Source organism: Macaca thibetana, chromosome 2 (genome assembly GCF_024542745.1).
Source record: "Macaca thibetana thibetana isolate TM-01 chromosome 2, ASM2454274v1, whole genome shotgun sequence".
Lineage (NCBI taxonomy): Eukaryota > Metazoa > Chordata > Mammalia > Primates > Cercopithecidae > Macaca > Macaca thibetana.
Genome location: NC_065579.1, coordinates 44,079,388 through 44,094,681, shown reverse-complemented (window position 1 = coordinate 44,094,681; position 15,294 = coordinate 44,079,388). Strand labels below are relative to the sequence as shown.

The window sequence follows — 15,294 nt, the reverse complement described above, 5'->3', positions numbered from 1 at the left end:
AATGAATACACATGATAGTAATTTATAAAACAAAACACATATTATAAAGGAAATCCCTAATTTACAAATGACAAGTATTATAAAAGTCTTATTTATTTATTTGGAGACAGAGTCTCTGTTGCCCAGACTGGAACGCAGTGGTGCAGTCTGGGCTCACTGCAACCTCTCCCTCCTGCGTTCAAGTGATTCTCATGCCTCAGCTTCCCAAGTAGCTGGGATTACAGGCATGTGCCACCACACCCAGCTAATTTTTTTGTATTTTTAGTAGAGACAGGGTTACACAGTATGTTGGCCAGGCTGGTCTTCAGCTCCTGGCCTCAAGTGATCTGTCTGCCTCAGCCTACCAAAGTGCTGGGATTACAGGTGTAAGCCACCATACCCAGCCTAAAACTTCATTCTTAAGTTACTTAAAACCCAGAACATATTTCCATGTAGAAATAATTCAATCCATAATTCCTTAACTGCAATTCTGAAATACATAAAGTTCTGAATACAAAGTTTTAAAATCTTGTCTTTGATTCGAAGTACTCATTTAGGGGTATAACTTAACCTGAACTGGTGTGAGGCTCTTTACACTCTGTACTTATATTACTTACTGTAAGTATTCATACACTGTGCTATAAGAATTAATGTATTTGATTGTGGGGTGCTACCCTAGGCTCCACTGGGGGATGTTACATATAGTATATACTGATTACCTTTTGAAACTCTGAAAAACTGAATTCTGAAATACTTTTGGTCCCAATGATTTTACATATAAGATTGTGAACCTTTATTATAGGTTAAGGATCACCAAAGTCTGGGTCAGAGGGCCACGTCTGACCTGTAGCCTGTTTTTGTAAGGCCCATAAGAATACAGGTTGAACACTCCTAATCTGAAAATCCCAAATGTTCCAAACACCCAAAACTTTTTGAGTGCCAACAGGATATTCAAAGGAAATGCTTGCTGGTGCATTCTGGATTTTGAATTTTGGATTTTCAGATTAGGGATGCTCAACCAGTTAAAAAAATATACATGGAGAGAGGCAGAATGAATAAAAGTATTTCAAAATTTGAAAAAATCCAAAATCCAAAACACTTTATCAAGCATTTCTGATAGAGGATACTCAACCTGTAACTATTACATTTCTAAATGTAACAATCAGGGTTACATTTAGGATTGTGAAAGCGTTGTGAAAACAAAGACTAAGTGGCAGAGACCTTATGTGATCAGCAAAGCCTAAAATATTTTCTCACTGTCCCTTTACAGAAAAGTTTGCCAACTTCTACTATATATAACTGATTTTAACTCTGAAAGATGGTATTTCACAGTCATGACTGAAGTGTAAACAGGTTATCTGGGATAATCTGGAAATCTAATCACCATTTATAAACTTTCCATGGAGAATGTGGGAATGTGGTGACTCAAGAAAATTTATAGTATCCATCTTTACCAGGTCAGCCAGTGAAGAACATTTAACTTCACAAATATGCTACCTTGACTGGTTAAAGGCTTTTTAGTATTTGGTTGTCTCTTCATGGGAAAGGGAAATTAGCACTTCAAGGAACAATTCCTTTTTCTTTTCTTTTCTTTCTTTTGAGAGGGAGCCTTGTTCCGTCACCCAGGCAGGAATGCAATGGTGTGATCTTGGCTCACTGCAACCTCCACCTCTCAGGTTCAAGCGATTCTCCTGCCTCAGCCTCCCAGGTAACTGGGACTACAGGCGCCCACCACCATGCCTGGCTAATTTTTGTATTTTTAGTAGAGACAGGGTTTTACCATATTGGCCAGGCTGGTCTCGAACTCCTGACCTTGTGATCTGCCTGCCTCCACCTCTCAAAGTGCTGGGATTACAGGCGTGAACCACCATGCACGCCTGGATGGAACAATTCTTTTCTTTTTCTTTTTTTTTTTTAATCTACCATTACCTTGATTTTGAGGAACAATTCTTGTTCTTAAAGAATCCTATTTTGCCTCCTAAATGAGCTATCAATTTGTTTAGTTCATTAGGTGGGTATTACAAACTCAGAAACTCAGAGAGGGTTTGCATTTCTTTGCTTTTTCCTTTATACTTTTCTACGTTGTTCTGCTTAGGACTTAAACAAAAACAAACCACATTCCAATAAGGATAATATTGAGGCTCCAGTGCCTATTCTAAAGTAGAATTTGTAGACACAGTCATTTTCTCCTAAGACTGGTTGATGATTGCCCGGCAGAGCTCAGACTTAAGGAGTTTTCAAATGGAATGTTTACTTCTGCTTGCTGGGAGAAAATACTGGTAAGTGAAAGAACAAGAACAGAGTTCTTTTTGCATTATATATGGGTAATGTGGGTACAAGTATCCAAGGGAACTGAAGAAGCACCCTACCATAGCATCAGTTCTCCCAGATGGACCATCCACTAATGGAGTTTGAGTTATGTGAATGTTTTATTTCTTAATATATACCTGAAGTCACTGATTTGTTAGCAAATATTATTTATAATAGTTTATTTTATTTTTTTGAGATAGCGTTTCGCTCTTGTTGCCCAAGCTGGAGTGCAATGGCATGATCTCGGCTTACTGCAACCTCTACCTCCCAGATTCAAGCAATTCTCCTGCCTCAGCCTCCCCAGTAGCTGGGATTACAGGCATGTGCCACCAGGCCTGGCTAATTTTTTGTATTTTTAGTAGAAACGGGGTTTCACCACGTTAGCCAGGCTGGTCTCCAACTCCCAACCTCAGGTGATCCGCCCACTTCGGCCTCCCAAAGTGCTAGGATTACAGGTGTGAGCCACTGTGCCCAGCCAATACTTTATTTAGGACCTATGGGGTAAATACAGAGATATAAAGTGAAAGAAAACCCAGTAATTAAGATGGACTATAGGCAGGGTGACTATAGGTCCCAGTTTGCTCAGGACCATCCCCATCAGGGCCATTCCTATCATTCCAGAATAATCACTAACAGTATTTTTCACTCTTAAAAGTGTTCTGGTTTAGACATCAAATTATATGGTCACCTTGTCTATAGAACTATCCAGGTTATCCTTTCTAAACTCTGCAGGGAATAGCATATGATTCAGAGTTATACTCTTATTTTCTTCTGCATCAATAGTAAATGTCACTAGTCAGAGTGCCAATATAAAATGAGAAATTGAGCTTCACAAGCTTTTACAATTTATAGCACTGCACATATCTTGTTGTAACTACTAAATAATAAAGGAAACTAGGATATTAGGGCAAAGTACCCTATGTCAGCTTAGGGATTTAGAACCAAATCTGAGACAGAGGCATACTATGGCGATAGTCCATTAGAATGTGAGTGGGTGATTCAGGGCAGATCAGGAACAGACTAAACTCCTGGTACCCTTAAATCCTTTCTCCACTGACATTATCAACTCTACACATTCTGATTATATCAGGGGAAAAAAAATCAGATACTACCATAGCCTTGGTCACAAAACATGGAAAAACAACCCTCAAACAAAAGACAGTACATCATAATCTTGCCAATAAAAGTCTGCCTACAGTGTCACAAATGTTTCAACAATGTCCTAAAAATAAAAGGGCAGCTTTTTCTTTGCCTATTCTTTTGAAAGACTTTCTCCTCAAAAGCCTTCAATGGTTTGTCTAAAAAATTTTTGGTTAAACAGGCACTATTCTAGATGAAAAATATTGCAATGGACTTTAATTTTTTAAATCATCATTTTTTACTTACTAAGTCTCTGTAAGAATCCTAAGTATAAAAAAAGGCCCAAATGTATACCTCAACAAAATAAATACTCTGGCAACCAACTGCTAGTTATGCTACAGAAACTGAATGAAGTCTTTAACATTTGGCTTTGTTAATTTGGATTCATTAAGTTAAGAGTGTGATACATAAAATACAGTACTTTCTTCAGGCCCAGTTTAGATATAATTCATTTCTCTCCTTATTTTTTAATTCTTAACTTCTAGACTATATGGGATAGAGTACTTCAAAGGTTAACTTTTCTTTATAAATTTTCAGCATTTTACAATAATGCTATATTTTGTTTAGATGATTCAGGACTCAAGACTCAAGAAATTAAAGATCCTTTCAGGCCGGGCACGGTGGCTCAAGCCTGTAATCCCAGCACTTTGGGAGGCCGAGACGGGCGGATCACGAGGTCAGGAGATCGAGACAATCCTGGCTAACACAGTGAAACCTCGTCTCTACTAAAAATACAAAAATCATTAGCCGGGCGAGGTGGCGGCACCTGTAGTCCCAGCTACTCGGGAGGCTGAGGCAGGAGAATGGCGTGAACCTGGGAGGCGGAGCTTGCAGTGAGCTGATCGCGCCACTGCACTCCAGCCTGGGTGACAGAGTGAGACTCCGTCTCAACAAAAAAATTAATAAATAAATAAATAAATAAAAAATAAATATCCTTTCAAAACGTTCTCAACTTTTAAGTGAAGTGATTTTTGTATGCTGCAGGACTTGTGTTTGGATATTATATACTATAGGCTTTTGTACATTTATAGTAACTTTCCTCAGGTTACTACCATGAATTTATATTGTTCATTAAATGTTCAATAATGTATATATTTTTTACTAGGGCAATTAAGTGCCCACTCTACATCAGGCACCATACAAAGCCGTTACCCCCAGAGACCAGAGGTTCTCAACCAGAGACAATTCTGTCCCTCAAGGAACATTTGGCAATACCTGGAGGCATGTTTGGCTGTCAAAACAGGAGGCATACTTATTGCATGTAAGGGGTAGAGGCCAGGGATGCCGCTAAATATCCTGAAACGCACAAGCCAGCTCCTCAGAATCAAGAATTATCTGGCCCAAATGCCAATAGTGTCACTTTGAGAAATTCTAACCCTAGACATCTGTAATTTGTGTTTCTAAGGCACTGGTAATAGTAGTAGTTGTTAAACTTATTTAGGTATTTTCAAAGCTGAAAAGCACAGCCCTGTATAAGAAGAAAAAAGAAAAAGGAAGCCTTTTTGATGAACAGTTTAAACATTATTTAAACTGAGGATTGATATAATATATATAAAATGTTATTTCCCCTATGCTATATGAAATAAATATTAATTCCAGAATAAAATAATCATACCTTTTTAACTGCCATAATATATCCTTCTTCTTGAAACATTTTGAAAAATTCACACATGAATGTCTCTTTGAAACTTGACTAAGAAAAAACAAACACAGGGTTTATATGTGTTAGAGAATTAAGAATAGAACAGACTATATTTTTAAGCTGAGGATTAAGGCCTAAAAGGACTCAATTATATATTTTCAGAATTCAGGGCTTGGAGTGGAAGACTTCTTTCAAAGCTGTCATGCGATTATGGCAAAAGCAGGCAGATAGACAGACTGTCCTGCACTTCCTTACTAGGCTCTCTTTGCCTTATTTAGCAGTTTTCATGAAACTGCATTTTTTTTAATGTTCTCATTAAACTATTTAAAAAAAATTTTTTTTTTATTTTCTAGAGATAGGGTCTTGCTAAGTTGCTGGGACTGGAGTGCAATGGCTATTCACAGGTGCCATCATTGTGCACTGCAGCCTTGAACTCCTGGCCTCAAGTGAGTTTCCCGCTTCAGCTTCCTGGAATTAAAGACACAAGTCACCATGCCCAGCTTCTGAAACTGTCCTCTTTAACAGGTGACTAAGAGAGTATCTACTTAAAAGACAGCTACTGTGTCTGTGTGTGTCTGTGTGTGTGTGTGTGTGTATGTGTGTGTGTGTGTGTGTATAGTTTTTAATTTGGAAGAAGGTAAGTCAAGGAGAAAGGATCATAGGATGTAACAACATTTAGAAGTGTAAAAACAAAATAAAAGATGTAAGGACTTACCTTGCTTTTGGACAGACTCCCCCAGCTTCCCAAAGTTTGTATAGTTTTTGAGATGAGAGTTAATGTTCTAATTGTCTGTGCATCCTAAAGAATGTAAAAAAGACCAAAACTACCATTAAGTTTTCAAGAAAATAATTTGTATAAAAAAGCAGAATAGAGTAAATGGACTACATTGCTGTAAAACAATGACTCAAAAATGTTCAAACCACACACAGTTAAAATCTAGCTAAGGCTGGGTACAATTCACCGGCCTAAGGAATTAAGAGACTAAAGAAGCCATATATAATTAACAATTCTTCCCAAAGTAATTATTAAAGATGTGGTACTTTTAAAAGTCATATATATATATATATATATATTTTTTTTTTTTTTTTTTTTCTGAGATGGAGTCTCGCTCTGTTGCCCAGGCTGGAGTGTAGTGGTGTAACCTCAGCTCACTGTAACCTCCACCTCTTGGGTTCAAGCGATTCTCCTGTCTCAGCCTCCTAAGTAGCTGGGATTACAGGTGCCTGCCACCACGCTTGGATAATTTTTGTATTTTTAGTAGAGACGGGATTTTGCCCTGTTGGCCAGGCTGGTCTCAAACTCCTGACCTCAGGTGATCTGCCCGCCTTGGCTTCTCAAAGTGCTGGGATTACAGGCCAAAGCCATAATTTTATCAATGTTATATGTAAGTTGTTTCATACAGTATGGCACCTTGGATTACCTGACAAATTATATTCACTTCTGGAATGTCAAAGGCATCTACTTTACTACCTTATAACTTAAAATGGCAGTTTTAGGTGTTCCAAATTTTCTGTGCTCAGCTCACCTCTAAACATATTCAATACTTTAAACGGCTTTTGCAATTAACTCTTTTCACCATGGAAGCAAAGACCTAAATTCAGCTTAGGAAATGTGAAGTCACCTAGTTCTTTTTGATCTTACCAGAGGGTGATTATTTGGGTCTATTATCCAAGAGGTTTTTCAGGCCTGTCTATCTGAAAGAAGTAATATATAGTAATATATAAAATTGACTAAACGGTGCTCCCTCAGAAATCTTTGCTCCTTCATTTTTTTTTTAAATTGAGATATAATTTACATATGACAAAATGAATAGATCTTAAATGTATACCCTGCTGAATTTTCACCAATCTATACATTTGTGTAAGTTTCTATCAAAACACAGACCATTTTTATTTGTTTTAAGGATTCAAGCAAACAATATCTTGCATCTGAAGATATAACAAGAAAAATTTAGATACAGAAAAGCTTTAGTTCAATTTTTGGCTCACATTCCTTAATATTTTAGTATCTCCCCCACCCCCACATTGAAAATAGGCAATGAATGTGAAGGGGAAGAGATGACCAGAATATAAGGCAATCTGGAAAAGAAGGAATATCTGAAATATGATCATTATAATATACTTATAAAATAGAAACACACCTAAATTAAGGCTACTCAGAAAACATTTTAGCTGTAACATTTGGGATTTCATTATATCTATAAAAGGTCCCCACAATTCTCTGCCTTTGAAGAAAATAATATTCTTAAAGATGTCCTGGCACCTGCACTCACGTTTCTTGCAGCACTATTTACAATAGCAAAGTCATGGAACCAACCTAAGTATCCACACCAACATCTGTTACAGGAATGCGCAAATTCAAGTATGAATACAAGGCAGACTCACAAGTTCAGAAGTAGGTGTTCTGTTTATGTCCAGAATGTTGCTACCACGCTTTCATTGCCTCAGAGTTTTGTGCAGCTTTAGTAACAAAGCCACAGAATGGACAGCCCTGTGAACAAAAGGACACTGGCCCACTCTCTGCTGGGGCTACTCACAGACCATTTATCCTTTGGCAAGAAAGGGCGTGGTGCTGCCACTGCAACATGGTTCTATTCAGTACTCACAAACTTAAGTGAGTGTCAATGTCATGTAGTCGTTGAGAGGAGAAATGGGTATTCAGAACTTGGTTTAACTCTAAAACTCATGTGTTTTTCCTACACTATTGAGCAACTCCTCTTGGCTGTGAGTTTCCTAAGGGCAAAGAGTATCTTATTCATCACTGCATCTCTAGTACTGAGCATGAAATGATACACTGTAGGTACCTGAACATCTGTCTAAGAGGTTGGAAGGGATAGGATTAAGCTTACAGACAATAAAGACTGACTGAATTTGAATACCAGTTAAATCCAGTTCAAACTGAGTAAAATCAAATCATAATTTGTCAGCTGTGTGAGCGTGGAAAAGTTACTCTATTGTGATTTCCTTATCTGCACATGTGGATGATAACAGAATTTACCTCACAGGGTTGCCAGGAGGACCAAATAAGTTAAAACATAAAGTAGTTAGAACAAGGCCTAGTACAAAGCACTAAATAAATGTGGGCTATTATTATTATTTGTTATACAAATCAGCAACTAAGAGCAATTAGATAAGATTATAAAGTATTTGGAACATAAAAGCTTAAAGAATTAGCCAAATTACACCATATAAGAAGGAATCAGAAGTACAGCAAAAATAGAGAATTTTAAAAATTAAGAAATAAACATGTAAATCTATGCAGTGGAGATTTAGATTTTTGGTAATTAAATAGGACTCCAGAACACAAGATTATATGCTTAAAAAATTTTTAAATCTCGTATGTTTACAGTATTACCTCAGGTAAGTAAAAAGTAAAAATACTGATATATTTAACAAGTTATATTCCAATAAAAGTTCCTACACCTTTCACTATACTGCATTCTTGGTTTCTTTTTCTGTTTTAACTGTTCATGCTTATCCAGTTCACCTGCCATTTAATATTTTCTAATTATATGCTGTCAGTTTCATTGTTACTGAAATCTTCTATCTTAGATGCTGTTTCTAAATTAAATGGAATTTCTCTTGTAGCCTTCTTTCTTAGAGAAAAGAGCCTCTTCAAATTTCCGTGAAATTTAAAAATATCTGCAAAATTAAACTATTTTAATAAATCAGGAAGGCAGATTTTGTTTAAATAAAATACCTATCAAAATGAAACCCGTAACTAATGAAAAAAAATCTTATGGAAATTTATAAACACACACAGTAGCATATGAAAAAATATAATAAATCCCCTTTGTACTCATCACCAACCTTCAATAATTAGCATTTAATCACTCTTGTAGAACATCTTTTAACAACAACAAAAAATAGGATTATCAGTCTCACTTGAAAGACTGAAATGGCCAAGAAAAATTCTGAGTAAATTTAAGTATCAGTTATAAGAAAATACAGCCCAGTGAAATTGACTTATTTTATCTTTTCTTCATTTTAATAAAAATAAAAAAATGGAATAAAGCTTTCAGAAGAACAAACACTTACTGGATGATGAGGTCGCAAATGAAAAGTATGAGGTGATACTACGGCTACAGCAAAGAAACGAAGAAATACAAAGCTGCTCACTGCAGAATACTGAACATGAGGGTCATCTGCAGGAAAAAAATGGTGAAATGTCATGCACAAAAACACAATTAAAAAACAAAGATGATAAATTAAAAAATATAGAAAAGACATGTAAACTAGGAGAGCAACATAATTTGTCTAGTAAGAGCCGAGTTGATGAAATGATAGTGATGTTTATGACTAAATTAAAACACCCTATGATTAAAAAATCCAAAAGAAGAAATAATATGAAAAAAGACAAAGCTGTTAGGTTTATAGAAATATTTTAATTTGAAAAATACCTCTTTCCTCACCTGCAAGAAGAGACTGCTAAAATTACGACAAAAATAAAAGTAGTATCTAGCACTACCTAGTGGTAACACTGAATCCCTTAAGAGTACGATACAAGGCTACTTTCAGTTTTAGGTTCTTGTTTCAATTCCCTCCCCAGAATCTTGATAATATTAAAAGTTATGCAACAAAAACAATTAGACAGAAATGTTTACTTTAAAAAAGCTATCAATAGTCCATAAATAAAAATGCAGATGAACTGAAGACTACTGGTGGCTTTGATCATTCACCTACAACTTTCAGACTGGAGTCAACACTTTACCCAACAATCAGACGGATGGTGGTGAAGCAGGTGGCGAGGGAAAGAATCTTTAGGTTTGGTTCGAGTTTTAACTCTTCTAAGTCATTCAGTAGGTAACCATTAATAAGTCATTTAATTTGTCATTCTTTAATAATATCTGCTTTTTACCTGCTGTCTGCCCTGCCCTCCTACCTCTCCTTTCCCCATTCTTCTAGGGTAGTAAAAACAACAAAAACGACAGAATATGAAACACTTATGGCAACAAAACTGTCACTACTATAGTCTACTGAGGATATGATGACCATATTAATAGTTAAGTCAACAAAAACATAACTAAGGAGATACATCTGCATGTATATAAAAACATAAAGTGTTGGCTGGACACGGTGACCAACACCTGTAATTCCAGCACTTTGGGAGGCTGAAGCGGGTGGATCACCTGAGGTCAGGAGTTCGAGACCAGTCTGACCAACATGGAGAAAGCCCATTTCTACTAAAAATACAAAATTAGTCAGGCGGGGAGGCCTATGTCTGTAATCCTACCTACTGGGGAGGCTGGGAACCCAGGAGGCAGAGCTGCAGTGAGCCGAGATTGTGCCATTGCACTCCAGCCTGGGCAACAAGAGTGAAACTCGGTCTCAAAACAAAAACAAACAAAAAAAAATCCAAAAAGTGTTTAAGATCATTTATATAAAGAAGAATTAAACAGCTAAAACAGATTTAAGGCCAAATAGAGTATAGTGAATGGCAGCAAGTGGTTTGGAGTAGACCAGGCCCAGGTTTGAGGCCCTGCTTGCCTGTTGGCCATCCATAGACGTTGGTAAAGTTACTCAGCTTCTCTAAACCTTTGTTTCTCACCTAATGGGGGTAGTACCTACCTCATGTGGTTTTGTGAAGATGACAACAGGAGATAATGGAGGCTAACACACTAACACTGTGTGTGTTACTAAGTAGTCAATGTGGTTATCATGATCTAACTATTTAAAAATAAAATTTCAATGAGCATTTCACTTTTCCGTGTGCCTCTGGCTCCCCTTATTTTTGTTATGAAGATTAGATTTACTTACTTATTTGCAACTATAATTAGCAAAGACATTTAGATATGAATTTATCTACATGTTAGACAACTCAGCCCCACTAATTTAGTAATGGGTCAATTTAGCAGAAGGGCAGTTAACTGCATACATGTGTGCACAGGGTGAGCACAAACTTAAAAGAGCATAAAACTGCAAAATCTCTTCAGATGGTTACAGAAATAAACTCACAGTTTTGCACAGCTGGTTAAGACGGATAATTTAAGTACCTGCCTAATTCTACCCTCCTACCCACCACTCCCCATTATAGACAGATCTGGAAAGCTAGCCATAGCTAGTTTATTTACTTATCAGAGATATATTAAAATGTGAATAATTCTAAGTATTAACAGCAACAGTAACTCTGAATTTAATGAAAAGTTTCTAAGCAAAACCTTGACATAGCTACTTTTTCAAAATTAAAATATGCCAGTTACTGATACATGTACCTTAAAACTCTATGTATGTTGCAACAGAAAGGTTTCTAATGTCTAAGGCCATTTCTATAAAAACCTCTCACCACCAAAACCTTATTAGCATTCTCATACTGTCAAATCTAGTCAATTTTATGGAACTAAAGATTCTCACTATCTGAATGCATGCAGCTGGAAAAGATAGTTGGTATAAATAACAAAGGTATTTTTAACTCTCATAAGCATCTGGTATAAATGCTTACTTATACAATGTTACAGTTCTAAATTTTTGCCTTTCTTTAATGGTGATTTTGATTTGCTCTTTGTATAAAGTTGCATTATACTGAAATAAAATGGAATATGTATTTTGAGATTTCAAGAAAAATCAGATTTCTTATGAGAAAGCTAGAATCATTTTGAAAAACTAAAGAAGGTTGTACTTAAAAACCTTAGGCCAGGAGCAGTGGCTCACGCCTGTAATCCCAGCACTTTGGGAGGCCGAGGCGGGCAGATCACGAGGTCAGGAGATCAAGACCATCCTGGCTAACATGGTGAAACCCCGTCTCTACTAAAAATACAAAAAATTAGCCGGGCGTGGTGGCAGGTGCCTGTAGTCCCAGCTACAGGGGAGGCTGAGGCAGGAGAATGGCATGAACCTGGGAGATGGAGGTTGCAGTGAGCCGAGATAGCACCACTGCACTCCAGCTGGGGTGACAGAGCGAGACTCTGTCTCAAAAATAAACAAACAAATAAATAACTACCTTAAATATCTTGCAGAAACCAAACATGTAATTAATATCTACAAAAAAGTAAAGAAAAAGAAACGGCATGTTTTAGTAAAACAAGGCACTTACTAGGAAATCTCTGAGTAGCCATCTGCCTTAGAGAATAAAAGATATCACACATTACAGTGGGACAGCTCATACTTGATTTTACAATTGTACTGAATAACTTGTCTACGTAGTAGCGCAGATTCTCCTGCAGGATTTAAAAAGGGAAACATCAAGATTTTGATGTTCACACATCTTCAATAGCCTTCATGAAAGAAAAATGTAAGAAAATGAGGTTTATTAGACAGTCACTATCTAACATTTTTTAAAGCACTGTTTCCCTTTTCCAAACTCATTTGGTTTAAGGACAATTTATATACTGACTTAATTTAATAAGTTAAATTTAGATTTGCTAGGTGTTAAGAGGTGAATCTATGAATAAACCTCACAAGAAGCAACAGGGAATAAAATGATCCAAAAGGAAATCACAAAATAACTCAGATACACAAGCACAGGACGTTGTGACACTATTATCCATTGCAATAAAAAAAATGTGTGACCCTAACACAATCATTGCTTTTTCAGAGGCCACTGAAAGTAATGACTGATCAAGTCACTGTGTCACTTAGCCTGATCAGTTTGAGCCCAAAGGAATGGCTAGAACAGGGCTTGTAACTAGCTATAGCTTAAGTTCACTATCGTTCCTAGAGACAAAAAGAGACAATCAAGAACAAAAATAAAGTGAAACCACTGAGGAAATAACATTCTAAAAACTAATCCTAGGAAATGCTGCTAATAGTAAAGGCTTATGTAAAGAATACACAGCATTGCTTCCCTCTATCTGGCTTTATTATAATGTAAGTGGGAGAAAGGTTACACCATTAAGACCAATTTTAACACAATTATAAACAATATAACAAGGACTTACCTTATTATTTTCTACATTATCTCCCTCTTTCAATTTAATAGGATCGATTTCACAGGATTTTGAGGAGTCACATATCTGAAAAATAAATTTTGCAGTTAATGATTTTTTCTAAGTAATCTGACAAAATGAAAAAACTGTTATGGTTCTGATAATAAAAGGTAATTATAGAAATTTAAATTTTAAGTGTAAAACGCCCTATGCAGGGATAATATATGCAATTTTCTTAAAACACGATATCAAAAAGTATTTGTCATATATTTGGAACTCCGGCTAAGAGAGAAATCCCGCAACAAAGAAATAATGTAGACTATACTATACTGTGCCTTTTGAGTAAAAATCCATTGATAGAAAAGTAAATAATTTGCTTCTAAAGTGTTCAGTCTTATTTTTTGAGGAACACATGAATGAATAAACCCTTCCCATCAACAGATCACTTGATAAAAGAGGAACTATCATGAGGTCACAAACTATCACTGTTGGAGATATATTCTGTACCTCATCAAGAATAGGTTTTAATGTTACTTTCAGGTAGTGCCCTCCCACTATTTTCATCATCTCATCCAGACATCGGGTAGCCAAGGAATTTCCTCTAAAAATTGTGTTTGCATCTCTGAAACAGAAATAGATGAAACCAAATGTAGTAAACAAAGATTGTGAAACCAATAATATAACATACTTGACCAACTTACGAAAGAAGCATTGAGTTGAAATAGATTAAGACGTACTAGAAGGCATAAGTGACCTACAATTTTAGTAATTTTTACCATTTATTTAAAAGTTTGCTGCCATTAGGTTTTTCCAAATTTACCAAAAATATATAAAAATAATGGCCAGGTGTGATGGCTCACGTCTGTAATCCCAGCACTTTGCGGGGTTGAAGCAGGTGGATCACTTGAAGTCAGGAATGTGAGACTAGCCTGGCCAACATGGTGAAACCCCATCTCCACTAAAAATACAAAAATTAGCTGGGTGTGGTGGCGAGTGCCTGTAATCCCAGCTACTCAGGAGGCTGAGGCAGGAGAATCACTTGAACCTAGGAGGCAGAAGCTTCAGTGAGCCAAGATCATGCCACTGCACTCCAACCTGGGTGAAAAAGCGAGACTCCATCTTAAAAACAAACAAACAAAAAACTCAATACACATATATATACACACGTACATACATATACACGTATATACATACACACATACGTGTATATATATAAAGGCAAATCACGTTTATGAACCAAAAATGTAGAGTATATGTATGTCTGTGTGTGTAAAAAAACAACAGTGTTAGACTATGACGTGAATGAGAAGTCACTTGATTGTTTTTTAGAATGTCATACATATGCATATAAGGGTGATACATAATGAATAAAGAAAAAAACACTTCTGCTCTGGTGTTTTTACTTGTGACATGTGAGTCATTACACTAAGAAGCAGATTAGTAACAAACGAAATTTCCTGAGTTAAAGAAAAACATCCTTCATTAATTGTCCTTAAGGTAGGTGAATATTTGATAGCTTAACTGCCTTTTGTTATTTGTTAAGTACTTCTTTTCAGCCTACTATACAGTAAGTCTGATCAATACAAAAAAATTCAGACTACGAAAACAATCTGTCAAACTGAGGTCCAATTTCAACAACATGTAATTAACATTTAATAAAATATAACTCTTACTGTGTATCCTTCAAGTCTAATTCAGCCACAGCAGTGGCAAAAGGAACAAGTTTATCATGGTGCAGCAGCAGTCGTACAAGGGGCAAAACAGCATCATTTTTATCTCGACATATTTCACTCAAAATGTAAGCAGCTGAGGCAGATATTGGCTAAATATAGGAAGGTAGAAAACAAGCACAAAAATCAAGGAAACATGATTAACTGTTCAATCATTAGCCTGTAAAAGTAACTGTAATAATGTCATTAAAGCTGTTATACAGGATATTTAATTTTCAAAATTTTTTATCAGAGATGATTGTGGGAGCACACGTAGGAATCATAGTACTCTGGTTCAGATAAACAGAAATGTGTGTGTATATCTATATGTATATATATAATTTTTGCTGTTTTAATAAGACTTGATACTCTTGAAATCTTCTCCTTATCATTTATAGAATTATTTTAGCCACTTCGTGTTAAATCATATCCTTAAGATTCTTAACATACTTGAACATCTGGTGATTTTAGCAGCAAAGTTTTCAAAGGACCATAGTACTCTGAAGGAAGCACGTAGTCTTCTGTATAACATATATTTAATCGAAGAGACCCCAGGTCATCAGTTTTGGATGACTTGTTTCCATTGTCTCTTGGTTGTAGCAAGTACCTAAAATAAAAATATAAGTGATTCCATGTGATGGAAACGCATTCA

At 36.1% G+C, this 15,294-nt stretch overlaps 1 protein-coding gene across 3 annotated transcripts in view; it reads right to left on the bottom strand.

Annotated features, from left to right (window-relative positions):
- Positions 1 to 15,294, bottom strand: part of RASA2 (RAS p21 protein activator 2) — a 125,246-nt gene that overhangs the window by 30,502 nt on the left and 79,450 nt on the right. For all 3 annotated transcript variants that reach the window (XM_050778073.1, XM_050778077.1, XM_050778082.1), the window contains 8 exons: positions 15,093 to 15,249; positions 14,607 to 14,755; positions 13,441 to 13,555; positions 12,946 to 13,020; positions 12,102 to 12,225; positions 9,110 to 9,216; positions 5,787 to 5,870; positions 5,045 to 5,122 (listed from right to left, as the gene is read on the bottom strand). In XM_050778073.1, coding sequence (XP_050634030.1) covers positions 5,045 to 5,122; positions 5,787 to 5,870; positions 9,110 to 9,216; positions 12,102 to 12,225; positions 12,946 to 13,020; positions 13,441 to 13,555; positions 14,607 to 14,755; positions 15,093 to 15,249 — 889 coding nt within the window. The remainder of the gene's footprint in view (positions 1 to 5,044; positions 5,123 to 5,786; positions 5,871 to 9,109; positions 9,217 to 12,101; positions 12,226 to 12,945; positions 13,021 to 13,440; positions 13,556 to 14,606; positions 14,756 to 15,092; positions 15,250 to 15,294) is intronic.